General features: G+C 42.4%; 1 protein-coding gene across 2 annotated transcripts in view; it reads right to left on the minus strand.

Annotated features, from left to right (window-relative positions):
* cnnm2b (cyclin and CBS domain divalent metal cation transport mediator 2b) overlaps nt 1-14,293 on the minus strand; it is a 60,047-nt gene that overhangs the window by 14,226 nt on the left and 31,528 nt on the right. For both annotated transcript variants that reach the window (XM_045691172.2, XM_045691173.2), the window contains exons 2-4: nt 2,252-2,395; nt 1,717-1,854; nt 51-220 (exon numbers count right to left, since the gene is read on the minus strand). In XM_045691172.2, the coding sequence (XP_045547128.2) occupies nt 51-220; nt 1,717-1,854; nt 2,252-2,395 (452 nt within the window). The remainder of the gene's footprint in view (nt 1-50; nt 221-1,716; nt 1,855-2,251; nt 2,396-14,293) is intronic.

Raw genomic sequence — 14,293 nt, forward strand, 5'->3', positions numbered from 1 at the left:
AGCGTGGCCCCGTACTAACCGCTGGCCCAATGGCGTGGCTCGGTACTGACCTGCAGGATGAGTATGAAGTAGTCCACAGGCTTGTTCCTGTGGAAGAGGTAGTGCTCCGGTGCTCTCTTGTTCTTCTCGTCGTACTTCAGCTCCTGGATCACGTTGGGGTGTTTGAGCAGACGCAGCAGGATCTTCTCTGACATCTGCACCGGCCCGAACGACTCCACCTCTGGAGAGGGGGAAGGATGGAGAGAGAGAGATGGCAAGAGACAGAGAGAGAAAGAGAGGGGGGAGAGAGAGAGAGTCAGAGAGAGAGAGAGAGAGAGAGAGAGAGAGAGAGAGAGAGAGAGAGAAGGAGAGATGGAGAGAGACATAATTTAAGAACAAATTGACCAATACAGTAAGATACAACATTGTACAAGACAATATGATGCAGTGGTAAGACACAAGATGTTGTGATGTAATACCCTATAATACCATGTCAACAATAGAATTCCATGTAAAAACACTCTCTTGCATTTACCATATCACCTCATTATCACCTTATCTACGGTAAATTGACTATAATCACGTGTATTGCACATAGGCTCAACCTGATTCTCCCCATACTCTATCATTATTCTCATTGGTCAAGGTAAAAAAAAGGTTAACTAATCGTGCCCCTGACACCAGAGTGTGGTGATATGTCTCAGTTGGCAGCTTGCTCCACCACACTATGGTAGGGACTGGCCCTGCTAATAGCCAAAGTTCCTTTAGAGGGGCCAGCAGGGCCACAGCTTTAAGCGATGCATAGCAGCTCGCTAGGTCAAAGTTCTCACCAAATCCCCTACAAATGCAACATATTTGAATCACCTGTGCTCTACTACTGGTAGCTAGCTGGGACATTCCACGGTGGTTCTGGTTGTACGTTCCATGGGATTGTTCTAATAGTATTTCAAATCTTTTAAACACTTGGCACCATAGCCATACATTGATCTGGATCTAATGTTCTGCTTTGAGCTTGAGCCTGTTTTTTTTAGCCTGCCTGAAGTGCCAGATGGGATGGGGTTTGCACTTTGGGGACTATTCCATTCGACCTATTGCCCGAGGCAAGCTCAATCAAGCACATCTCAATCAAGAATTTCAAACATATGTGAATGCAGGTCTGGCATGCAGACATGTAGACATGCTTTCTGGGAGAACCCCAACAATCAGCCAAACTGTTGAAAGTGATGTCATCGTGAAAGCAGTGTAACCAAATTGTGATATGTGTTCCAAGCTAAATGCTACAGTCTCCCAACCGCTGAGAACATGACACGCAAGCAAATAGTCGGCCATGTTTTCAGACTGAGCCATATAAAGTCTGTGCAGACATCCCATGCCGCACTCCCCAGAGGCCTAGTGTCTCCTCTCCTCTCAGACAATCACCCACGTGTACATCACACACACACACACACACACACACACACACACACACACACACACACACACACACACACACACACACACACACACACACACACACACACACACACACACACACACACACACACACATTCTCGTCTCAAACACACACTCTCGCCACACACACACACACACACACACACATTCACTTGTCGCAAACACACACACAAACACACACTCTCGCCCTCTCCACACACACACACACACACACAGACGTTCCACAGTCAGGGTTCTGAGGGCACACTGGGGGAAGTCAAGCAGCAACGCAGTGTGCACACTTGCCTGTTGCTAGGTAACGCAGGGTTGCCAGCAGAAGCTGAGGTGATATTTTAACCTTCATTTCACTGTCGTTGGGCTTGAAGGCTGAGAAATCCTGCTTCCGCTCACGATGGGTGATTTTCTTCTTCGTTTTGTTGTCAGCTGAGGGGAGAAAGAATTGGGGAATGGGATGAAAGGGGAGGAATTGTTTTTAGGAAAAGGGAGAAATTGTAAGCTGACTTTGATAGTGCATTTCCTAGGTACAAGGGTGAATAAACTTTAGTTACTCAAGCAAATATATTCTTTCGCTATGGACAACGCATGTACAATTTAAAATAAAAAAAATGGGGGAAACAGAGTTGCCGTTGAAACATTATTGAACATAACAATAAAACGATGTAAATTGCCTGGAAGCTAAACCTTTGCGGTAGAACGTTACATTATAGCAGATAATACAGTCGTACTAGTCTGGTAACAGGTTCAAGTTACTCAAAATGAAAACATTGATACCACTTCATTTCACTAAAATATGCGTAAAGTAAATAGTTTGGGCACCTACTGTACAAGTCTGTCTCGTCCAGGATCTCTGACTTGATGATTTCCTCGATTATGTCCTCCAGGGTGACGATGCCCAGGACCTCGTAGAAGGGATCCCCCTCACCCTCATTGTTCACCCTCTGAACTATGGCCAGGTGGGATTTACCTAACACACACACCACACACACACACACACACACACACACACACACACACACACACACACACACACACACACACACACACACACACACACACACACACACACACAGAAGGAGAGATAGAGAGACAGAGATAGAGAGAGATAGAGAGATAGAACACACATTTAAGAGGTTGTAAAGTTTGGGTCATAGTGGTAAAGTGCAGCAAGAGCCTCTGTGTCCAACACTATAAAGGTCAACTTATGAACTCTGTGGTCTTTTTGAACACTCAGTGGATAGAGGTCAAGTACTCTCTGTTCATGAATATATCACTAACTATAAACCGGGTGGTTCGAGGCCTGAATGCTGATTGGCTGAAAATATGACAAAAAATATATATATTTTTAACATTGTTAAACAGTTTATAACAGAAATAAGGCATCTCAGATGTGTGTAGTATATGGCCAGTATTCCGCGTACTGTATTCAGGTACTCTGTGTTCCGTCGTGCAAAAGAACAGCCCTTAGCCGTGGTATTTTGACAACATAACACACCTCCCCAGGCCTTATTGCTTAACGATACATTGCATAAAGTAATAAAACACACATCATACATCAATACAGTATTTCACATCTGTGATATTTCATCAGGGCAAATACAGTGCATTCGGAAAATATTCAGACCCCTTAATTTTTCCACATTTTGTTAGTTACAGCCTTATTATAAAATTGATTAAATATTTTTTTCCCCTCATCAATGTACACCCAATACCCCATAATGACAAAGCGAAAACAGGTTTTTAGTTATTTTTGCAAAAAATGTAAAATAACAAAAATAACAGAAATAACTCATTTATATAAGTATTCAGACCCTTTGCTATGAGACTCAAAATTGAGCATCCTGTTTCCATTGATCATCCTTTAAATGTTTCTACAACTTGATTGGAGTTTCCTCCTGTGGTAAATTAAATTGATTGGACATGATTTGGAAAGGCACACATTTGTCTATATAAGGTCCCACAGTTGACCGTGCATGTCAGAGCAAAAACCAAGCCATGAGGTCAAAGGAATTGTCCGTAGAACTCAGAGACAGGATTGTGTTGAGGCACAGGGTACCAAAAATGTCCTGCAGCATTGAAGGTTCCCAAGAACACAGTGGCCTCCATCATTCTTAAATGGAAGAAGTTTGGAACCACCAAGACTCTTACTAGAGCTGGCCACCCGGCCAAACTGAGCAATCAGGGGAGAAGGGCCTTGGTCAGGGAGGTGACCAAGAACCCGATGGTCACTCTGACAGAGCTCCAGAGTTCCTCTGTGGGGATTGGAGAACCTTCCAGAAGGACAACCATCTCTGTAGCACTCCACCAATCAGGCCTTAATGGTAGAGTGGCCAGACGGAAGCCAATCCTCAGTAAAAGGCACCTAAAGGACTCCCAGACCATGAGAAACAAGATGATCTGGTCTGATGAAACTAAGATTGAACTCTTTGGCCTGAATGCCAAGCGTCATGTATGGAGGAAACCTGGTACCATCTCTACGGTGAAGCATGGTGGTCTCAGCATCATGCTGTGGGGATGGTTTTTCAGCGGCAGGGACTGGGAGACTAGTCAAGATCGAGGCAAAGATGAACAGAGCAAAGTACAGAAAAATCCTTGATGAAAACCTGCTCAGACTGAGGCAAAGGTTCCCCTTCCAACAGGACAACGACCCTAAGCACACAGCCAAGACAACACAGGAATGGCTTCGGGACAAGTCTCTGAATGTCTTTGAGTGGCCCAGCCAGAGCCCGGACTTGGGCCCAATCTAATATCTCTGGAGAGACCTGAAAATAGCTATGCAGTGACACTCCCCATCCAACCTGACAGAGTTAGAGAGGATCTGCAGAGAAGAATGAGAGAAACTCCCCAAATACAGGTATGCCAAGCTTGTAGTATCATACCTAAGAAGCCTCAAGGCTTAAATCGCTGCCAAAGGTGCTTCAACAAAGTACTGAGCAAAGGGTCTGAATACTTATGCAAATGACAAACAATTAATTGTTTTAGTTTATTTTACCATATAATATCTATGAACATACTGGGTATATGCTTTGAGGTTTGCAACTTAATAAAAGCTTGCAGAAAGTAACAGTGAGTGAGTTAGTAACACTAGTAACACAGTAGTAACAGTGAGATAGTAACACTAGTAATACAGTAGTAACAGTGAGATAGTAAGACTAGTTATACAGAAATAACAGTAACATAGTAACACTAGTAATACAGTAGTAACAGTGAGATAGTAACACTAGTAATACAGTAGTAACAGGGAGATGATAACATAGTAATACAGTAGCAACAGTAACATAGTAACACTAGTAATACAGTAGTATCAGTGAGAAGGTAACACTAGTAATACAGAAATAACAGTAACATAGTAACACTAGTAATACAGTAGCAACAGTGAGATAGTAACACTAGTAACAGTAACATAGTAACACTAGTAATACAGTAGTAACAGTAACATGGTAACAGTAGTATTACAGTAGTAACAGGGAGATGGTAACACTAGTAATACAGTAGCAACAGTGAGATGGTAACACTAGTAATACAGTAGTAACAGTGAGATGGTAACACTAGTAATACAGTAGTAACCATGATATGGTAACACTAGTAATACAGTAGTAACAATGAGATAGTAACACTAGTAATACAGTAGTAACAGTAACATAGTTAAACTAGTAATACAGTAGTAACAGTGAGATGGTAACAATAGTAATACAGTAGTAACAGTGAGATGGTAACACTAGTAATACAGTAGTAACAGGGAGATGGTAACACTAGTAATACAGTAGTAACCGGAAGATGGTAACAATATTAATACAGTAGTAACAGGGAGATGGTAACACTAGTAATACAGTAGTAATAGCGAGATGGTAACACTAGTAATACAGTAGTAACAGTAACATAGTAACCCTAGTAAAACAGTAGTAACTGTGTTGGTAACACTAGTAATACCGTAGTAACAGTAACGTAGTAACAGTAACATAGTAACCCTAGAATACAGTAGTAACAGTAACATAGTAACACTAGTAATACAGCAGTAACAGTAACATAGCAACACTAGTAATACAGTAGTAACAGTGAGATGGTAACACTAGTAATACAGCAGTAACAGTGAGATGGTAACACTAGTAATACAGTAGTAACAGTGAGATGGTAACCCTAGTAATACAGTAGTAACAGTGAGATGGTAACACTAGTAATACAGTAGTAACAGTGAGATGGTAACACTAGTAATACAGCAGTAACAGTAACATAGTAACCCTAGTAATACAGTATTAACAGTGCGATGGTAATACTAGTAATACAGTAGTAACAGTAGCCTACTGTGATGCTGTACCATGACATGATATCAAGCTCTTGGCCTATAACGTGACTGTATTGATCTGTATCAATCAGTATAAAATAAGAAACAAAGTTCTACTGTCTGGCACACAGCATTAACAATCATTCCATTGGTCATCTGATGGAAAGAAACCTTCACCCACATCTGCTTTCCCAGGACCCTCTACTACACAGCCACTGTCTGCAAAAACCCCTCCATACAAAATACTGTCAACCAAAACGCTAAACAAATTCTTTGCCTTTTCTCAGCGAGTGATCATTTAAAAGGAATTTTCCAGAGGAGGTCCGGCCCGGGCTAATATTAGCCCAGAAAATGAAGTTTCCGTTCCCGCCCTCCCGGGCGATATTCTCACTGACCGAAGCCACTACTGTGTGATCAGATTGTCTTGGAGCTTGTGGGGTCATTTAGATGCAGATAGGGCATAGTTTAAATACTAAGGACTCTCTCTCTCTCCCTCTCTCACTCTGGTCCCTCAATGGGGTAAATGGATCCAGTCGAGTACTTCAGCAACAACCACTCTACACTGTGTTACTCTGAGCACCTGAGGTAGTTGGAAAACAGAACAGCTCCTTGTTGATCAGAGGGAAAGCACTCCAAATACACAGGTGTTGCAGGTCGAGTAGAAACCAACCCTGGAATGTGTGTTATTGTAGCCCTTTCCTGCAGTCAAATGACCTACTAACCTCATTGTGGAATGCTATTAATATTTTTCTTCATTAGAAAAATTTTAAAAAGCAGAAAATATGGTGTTTCTATGTCAAACAGTTGTGTTATATACTGAACAAAAATATAAACGCAACATGTAAAGAGTTGGTCCCATGTTTCATAAAAATTGCAGAAATGTTCCATACGCACAAAAAGCTTATTTCTTTCAAATATTGTGCACAAATTTGTTTCCATCCCTGTTAGTGAGCATTTCTCCTTTAACAAGATAATCCATCCACCTGACAGGTGTGGCATATCAAGAACCTGATTAAACAGCATGATCATTACACAGGTGCACCTTGTGCTGGGGGAAATAAAAGGCCACTCTAAAATGTGCAGTTTTGCCACAGAACGCCATGCCACAGATTCCTCAAGTTTTGAGGGAGCATGCAAATGGCATGCTGACTGCAGGAATGTCCACCAAAGCTGTTGCCAGAGCATTTAATATTAATTTCTCTACCATAAGCCGCCTCCAACGTCGTTTTAGAGAATTTGGCAGTAAGTCTAACCAGCTCATAACCGCAGACCATGTGTAACCACACTAGCCCAGGACCTCAACATTCGGCTTCTTCACCTGCGGGATCGTCTGATAACAGCCACCCAGACATACCAGCCACCCAGACAGCTGATGAAACGAAGGAGTATTTCTGTCTGTAATAAAGCCCTTTTATGGGGAAAAACTCATTCCGATTGGCTGTGCCTGGCTCCCAAGTGGGTGGGCCCCTGCCCTGAATGTGAAATCCATAGATTAGGGCCTAATTAATTTATTTCAATTAACTGATTTACTTATATAAACTGCAACTCAGAAAAATCGTTGAATGTTGTGTTTATATTTTTGTTCAGTATATTTCAGTCTTATTTGATGTGTATAAAGTGTAATATTGGGATGCAAACTCAAAATGTAATAATTTCAATTCTATATCTGACAAGGTCTTCTGTTTTTAAGCCCATAACCATGTGTGAGGTGTAGACTTTTGTCTAAAAGTAGATTTGTTTAAGACTAACAAGAAACACTGTGTGACCCTGATTTAGCCCACTGCAGTATTAACCGTGCCTTTCCAACACAACACACCAATATAACCCCTGTAAGCCAGATAGATCAAGTTAGGCCAGGTTTAAGGTGACAACAGCCCTCAAGTAAGCCACACACACAGCACATAGAGGGACAGAGACAGAAGGACACACACACACACACACACACACACACACACACACACACACACACACACACACACACACACACACACACACACACACACACACACACACACACACACACACACACACACACACACACACACACACACACAGCACAGAGAGGGACAGAGACAGAGAGACAGAGAGACACACACACACACACACACACAGCACAGAGAGGGATAGTGACAGAGACAGAGAGAGACACACACACAGAGAGAGGGACAGAGATAGAGACAGAGAAAGACACACACACACAAACACACACACACACACACACACACACACAGAGGGACAGAGACAGAGACAGAGAGATACGCACGCACACACAGAGAGGGACAGAGACAGAGATACGCACGCACATACACCTATATACCACAGGATGTTGGTGGCACCTTAATTGGGGAGAACGGGCTTGTGGTAATGACTGGGGCGGAATTAGTGGAATGGTATCAAATACTGTACATCAAACACATGGTTTCCAGGTGTTTGATGCTGTTCCCTTCTGCTCCGTTACAGACGTGATTATGAGCCGTCCTCCCCTCACCAGCCTCCTGTGGTATACACATACACTCCCCTCCATATGTATTTGGACAGTGAAGCTACAATTTAAAATTGTAAATCTGTACACTTGCATTTTGGGATTTGAGATCAAATGTTTCATATGAGGCGACAGTATAGAACGTCACATTTTATTTGAGGGTGTGTTCATACAAGTTCAGAAAGTATTCACACCCCTTGACTTATTCCACATTTTGTTGTGTTACAGCCTGAATTCAACATGGGTTCAATAGCTTTTTTTTTGTCACCCATCTACACACATTACCCCCATAATGACAAAGTGAAAACGTGTTTTTAGAAATCTTTGCATTTTATTGAAAATGAAATACAGAAATATCTCATTGACATAAATATTCACACATGTTAGCAGCATCACCTTTGGCAGCAATTACAGCTGTGAGTCTTTCTGGGTAAGTCTCTAAGAGTTTTCCACACCTGGATTGTGCAACATTTTGCCCATTATTCTTTTCAAATTTCTTCAAGCTCTGTCAAATTGTTGTTGATCATTGCTAAACAACCATTTTTAAGTCTTGCCTTAGATTTTCAAGCAGATTTAAGTCAAAACTGTAACTCGGCCACTGTTGATAAGCAACTCCAGTGTAGCCTTGTGTTTTAGGTTATTGTCCTGCTGAAAGGTGAATTCATCTTCCAGTGTATATTTGGCCTTGTGTTTTAGGTTATTGTCCTGCTGAAAGGTGAATTCATCTTCCAGTGTCTGATGGAAAGTAGACTGAAGCAGGTTTTCCTTTAAGATTTTGTCTGTACTTAGCTCCATTCAGTATAGTTTTTATCCTGAAAAACTCCCCAGTCCTTAATGATTACAAGCATACCCATAACATGATGCAGCCACCACTATGCTTGTAAATATGGAGAGTGGTACTCAGTAATGTGTTGTATTGGATTTGCCCCAGACATAACACTTTGTATTTTGGACAAAAAGTGAATTGCTTTGCCACATTTTTTAGTATTACTTTACTTTAGTGCCTTGATGCAAACAGGATGCATGTTTTGGAATATTTTTTATTCTTCCTTCTTTTCACTCTGTCAGTTAGGTTAGTATTGTGGAGTAACTACAATATTGTTGCGTGGCGAGAATCTGTCTCCGCACCATGCGCTCTCACCACTGGTGTCCCCCAGGGCTCTGTTCTAGGCCCTCTCCTATTCTCGCTATACACCAAGTCACTTGGCTCTGTCATATCCTCACATGGTCTCTCCTATCATTGCTATGCAGACGACACACAATTAATCTTCTCCTTTCCCCCTTCTGATAACCAGGCGGCGAATCGCATCTCTGCATGTCTGTCAGACATATCAGTGTGGATGACGGATCACCAGCTCAAGCTGAACCTCGGCAAGACGGAGCTGCTCTTCCTCCCGGGGAAGGACTGCCCGTTCCATGATCTCGCCATCACGGTAGACAACTCCCTTGTGTCCTCCTCCCAGAGTGCTAAGAACCTTGGCGTGATCCTGGACAACACCCTGTCGTTCTCCACTAACATCAAGGCGGTGACCCGATCCTGTAGGTTCATGCTCCACAACATTCGCAGAGTACGACCCTGCCTCACACAGGAAGCGGCGCAGGTCCTAATCCAGGCACTTGTCATCTCCCGTCTGGATTACTGCAACTCGCTGTTGGCTGGGCTCCCTGCCTGTGCCATTAAACCCCTACAACTCATCCAGAACGCCGCAGCCCGTCTGGTGTTCAACCTTCCCAAGTTCTCTCACGTCACCCCGCTCCTCCGCTCTCTCCACTGGCTTCCAGTTGAAGCTTGCATCCGCTACAAGACCATGGTGATTGCCTACGGAGCTGTGAAGGGAACGGCACCTCCATACCTTCAGGCTCTGATCAGGCCCTACACCCAAACAAGGGCACTGCGTTCATCCACCACTGGCCTGCTGGCCCCCCTACCTCTGAGGAAGCACAGTTCCCGCTCAGCTCAGTCAAAACTGTTCGCTGCTCTGGCACCCCAATGGTGGAACAAGCTCCCTCACGACGCCAGGACAGCGGAGTCAATCACCACCTTCCGGAGACACCTGAAACCCCACCTCTTTAAGGAATACCTAGGATAGGATAAAGTAATCCTTCTAACCCCCCCCCCCCCCCTTAAAATATTTAGATGCACTATTGTAAAGTGGTTGTTCCACTGGATATCATAAGGTGAATGCACCATTTTGTAAGTCGCTCTGGATAAGAGCGTCTGCTAAATGACTTAAATGTAAATGTAAATGTTGTTGATCCAACCTCAGTTTTCCCCTATCACAGCCATTAAACTCTCTAACTGTTTTAAAGTCACCATTGGCCTCATTGGTAGAGGCCAATGGCCGGTACAGGCCCGTGACTTACCTTCTGCTTCTTCTTCTCAGAGGTCAATGGTGCATGAAGATCACCACAGGGTTGAATCCGCAGGGGATATTTCACGGATCAAATCGTGTAGTTGAGGGTCATAACTCTTTCGTAACTCATTAACAGTCCTCCTCCACGTCACAATTAAGTCGGTAATACTGGTCTATAACGCACACATGAAGTGTCCATGTATGAATTCATAAATAGACACCAACTTAATGTGATGAAGGACTGTTAATGAGTTACGAAAGAGTTATGACCCTCAACTACACGACTTGATGCATAAAATTTACCCTGATCTTCAAGCGCCATTGACCTCAGTGAGAAGAAGAAGCAGAAGGTAAGTCATGGGCCTTTACCGGGCCGTGGGGGAAATGGGGCTGGTGCAGGCTATATATCAGCATATTTTTCCAAACGTGGTTTGGACTTTTAGCATGTTCACTAACACTGGTATGGCAGAAGCACACTTTTGAGAACAGCCATAAAGATGACACTACGCTGTAATTGTAATGATGCATCTATTAAGATACCTAAATATGAGCTCTTGAATAGCATGGCATGAATGCGCTATAGATATGCTATGGTTATATTTCAATATTTTTCATTGATGCGGTTGGGACCTGTTATAACACGTTCATGAATGCTTATAGATGTGTAATAATAGTAAAAGTAAATTGTTACCAAATAGTATAATCTTTGAGAACTAACATTCACCAGGAATAAAAGCTAGACAGTCAGGAAGAATTGAAAATTCCAAAAACAATGAATTTAGCAGTATGGATTTTGTTATTATGTTTAAGCAAAAGAACACAGCATAAACCATGCCAGAATGCATAGAACGGCAGGAAATTTGCTTTAAAACGGCTAACATTTCTCTCAGCTCCAAAGATAAATATGTAGAATTGCAGGAAACTGGCTTAAATATGCAAATGTTTCTCTACACCGACAAGATGGGGGCCACTAAAATTTTCTCTGAAATTCAGCCGTGCCATTGGGCCGACCGCACCCCCTGCCACGCCCCCTGCCATGCCCACCACCTAAGCCTCTTTTTTATCCAGAAAAAAACCCTGCATGCAAACCTCTCACTATTACCAATAACAGAGGAGATTAGCATTTTGGTGGGGATAATCTATGTTCCATCTCACTCATCATTATTCACGGTTCATTCATGATTATCCGTAATCATGATAAGAAACACCTTATTTTCTTACTTACAATAAAAGTGACTCCAAAATGACAGAATACATTACTCATAATTTAGTTCCTATTGGGCAAAATATAATCTGAAATACAACCAAAACAAGCTTCAAAAGCATCCAACAAATTTGTAGTCACAAGCTTGATGTAGTCATTGAGTGCTAAGAATATGGGCCCAAATACAAAACTTTTGACTACTTTAATACACTGTAAGTGAATTTGTCACAATATTTATGACTTCTTCAAATGGGGGGACTAGATGCATAAAGTGCTTTAATTTCTAAATGTTAAAACAGATATGTATGAACATACCCTCAAAAGGTGACATTCTGTATAGAGCCAAATAAAAATAAAAATGCTTCACTGTCCAAATACATATGGAGGGGAGTGTATATGACCATGCATGCATGTTCACACACACACACACACACACACACACACACACACACACACACACACACACACACACACACACACACACACACACACACACACACACACACACTACAGAGAGCTAAACACACACACACACGCACACACACACACAACCACACTACAGAGAGCTAAACACACACACACACACACACACACACACACACACACACACACACACACACACACACACACACACACACACACACACACACACACACACACACACACACACACACACACAACAGAGAGCTAAACACACACACACACGCACACACACACACACACACAACCACACTACAGAGAGCTAAACACACACACACACACACACACACACACACACACACACACACACACACACACACACACACACACACACACACACACACACACACACACACACACAAACACACACACACACACACATCCCTTTAACCTTTTACTGCAGTGGGCTAAATCAGGGTCACACAGAGTGTTTCTTGTTAGTCTTAAACAAATCTACTTTGAAACAAAAGTCTACACCTCACACACATGGTTATGGGCTTAAAAACAGAAGACACCTGTACCATGTCAGATATACAATTAAAATGTATTACATTTAGAGTTTGCATCCCAATATTACACTTTATATACATCACAGAAGACTGAAATATAACAACACTGTTTGACATAGAAACACCAGATTTTCAGAGCTTTTGTTTTATAATGTTTATTAACGATTAAATGATGAAGAATATGAATAACGTTCCACCCATGAGGTCACTAGTCATTTGACTGCAGGAAAGGGCTACGTTCCTAAGTGGCAAGGGTTAAAAAGGTTGTTGTCACCCCTAACAATATCAGTATTTTCAGTTATAGACTGATCCCAGATCTGGTTGTGACATCTTGCCAACTGCTATGGCCATTGTGCTATACAGCACAAACAGATCTGGGACCAGGCTAGCTTAGTTAGGGTCAAGCATTATAATGACTGACTCCATAAGTCCTATGACTTAAACAAAGACCCTATAAGTTACAAGCCACCACCAGTAAATATATGGAGGGGAGTGTATATGTATGGTCATATACTCTCCCCTCCACATGTATTTGGACAGTAAAAAAAATAACAGTAACAAATAATGAAAGAGCAGCAGTAAAATAACAATAGCGAGGCTATATACAGGGGGCACCGGTACTGAGTCAATGTGTGGGGGCACCGGTTAGTCGAGATAATTGAGGTAATATGTACATGTAGGTAGAGTTAAAGTGACTATGCATAGATAATAAACAGAGAGTAGCAGCAGCATTAAAGAGGGGGGAGTGAAGGTGGTCTAGAGTTTTTTTCCCGCTGGTTGCACATTTAACATGCTGGTAGAAATGAGGTAAAACGGATTTAAGTTTCCCTGCATTAAAGTCCCCGGCCACTAGGAGCGCCGGCCTCTGGATGAGCGGTTTGCTTATGGCCGTATACAGCTCATTAAGTGTGGTCTTAGTGCCAGCATCGGTTTGTGGTGGTAAATAGACAGCTACGAAGAATATAGATGAACACTCTTTTGGTAAATAGTGTGGTCTACAGCTTATCATGAGATACTCTACCTCAGGCGAGCAAAACCTTGAGACTTCCTTAGATTTCGTGCACCAGCTGTTGTTTACAAATATACATAGACCGCCACCGCTTGTCTTACCAGAGGCCGCTGTTCTATCCTGCCGAAAAAGTGTAAAACCCGCCAGTGTATGTTATTCATGTCGTCGTTCAGCCATGACTCGGCAAAACATAAGATACTACAGTTTTTAATGTCCCGTTGGTACGATATAAGGCACCCAGACCTACGTCCCCGATATCTCAATTTCTTTCTCCTGCGAATGACGGGGATGAGGGCCTTGTCGGGTGTCTGGAGTAAATCCTTTGCATCCGACTCGTTAAAGAAAAAAAAGTATTCTTCCAGTATGAGGTGAGTTATCGCTGTCCTGATATCTAGAAGCTCTTTTCGGTAATAAGAGCGGCAGAAACATTATGTACAAAATAATGCGAAAAAACACACACAATAGCACAATTGGTTAGGGGACCGTAAAACGGCAGCCATCTCCTCCAGCTCCATTAGGTACCGATGAAATATATTAGAGAAAAA

The sequence above is a fragment of the Salmo salar genome, chromosome 12 (assembly GCF_965601325.2).
Source record: "Salmo salar chromosome 12, fSalSal1, whole genome shotgun sequence".
Lineage (NCBI taxonomy): Eukaryota > Metazoa > Chordata > Actinopteri > Salmoniformes > Salmonidae > Salmo > Salmo salar.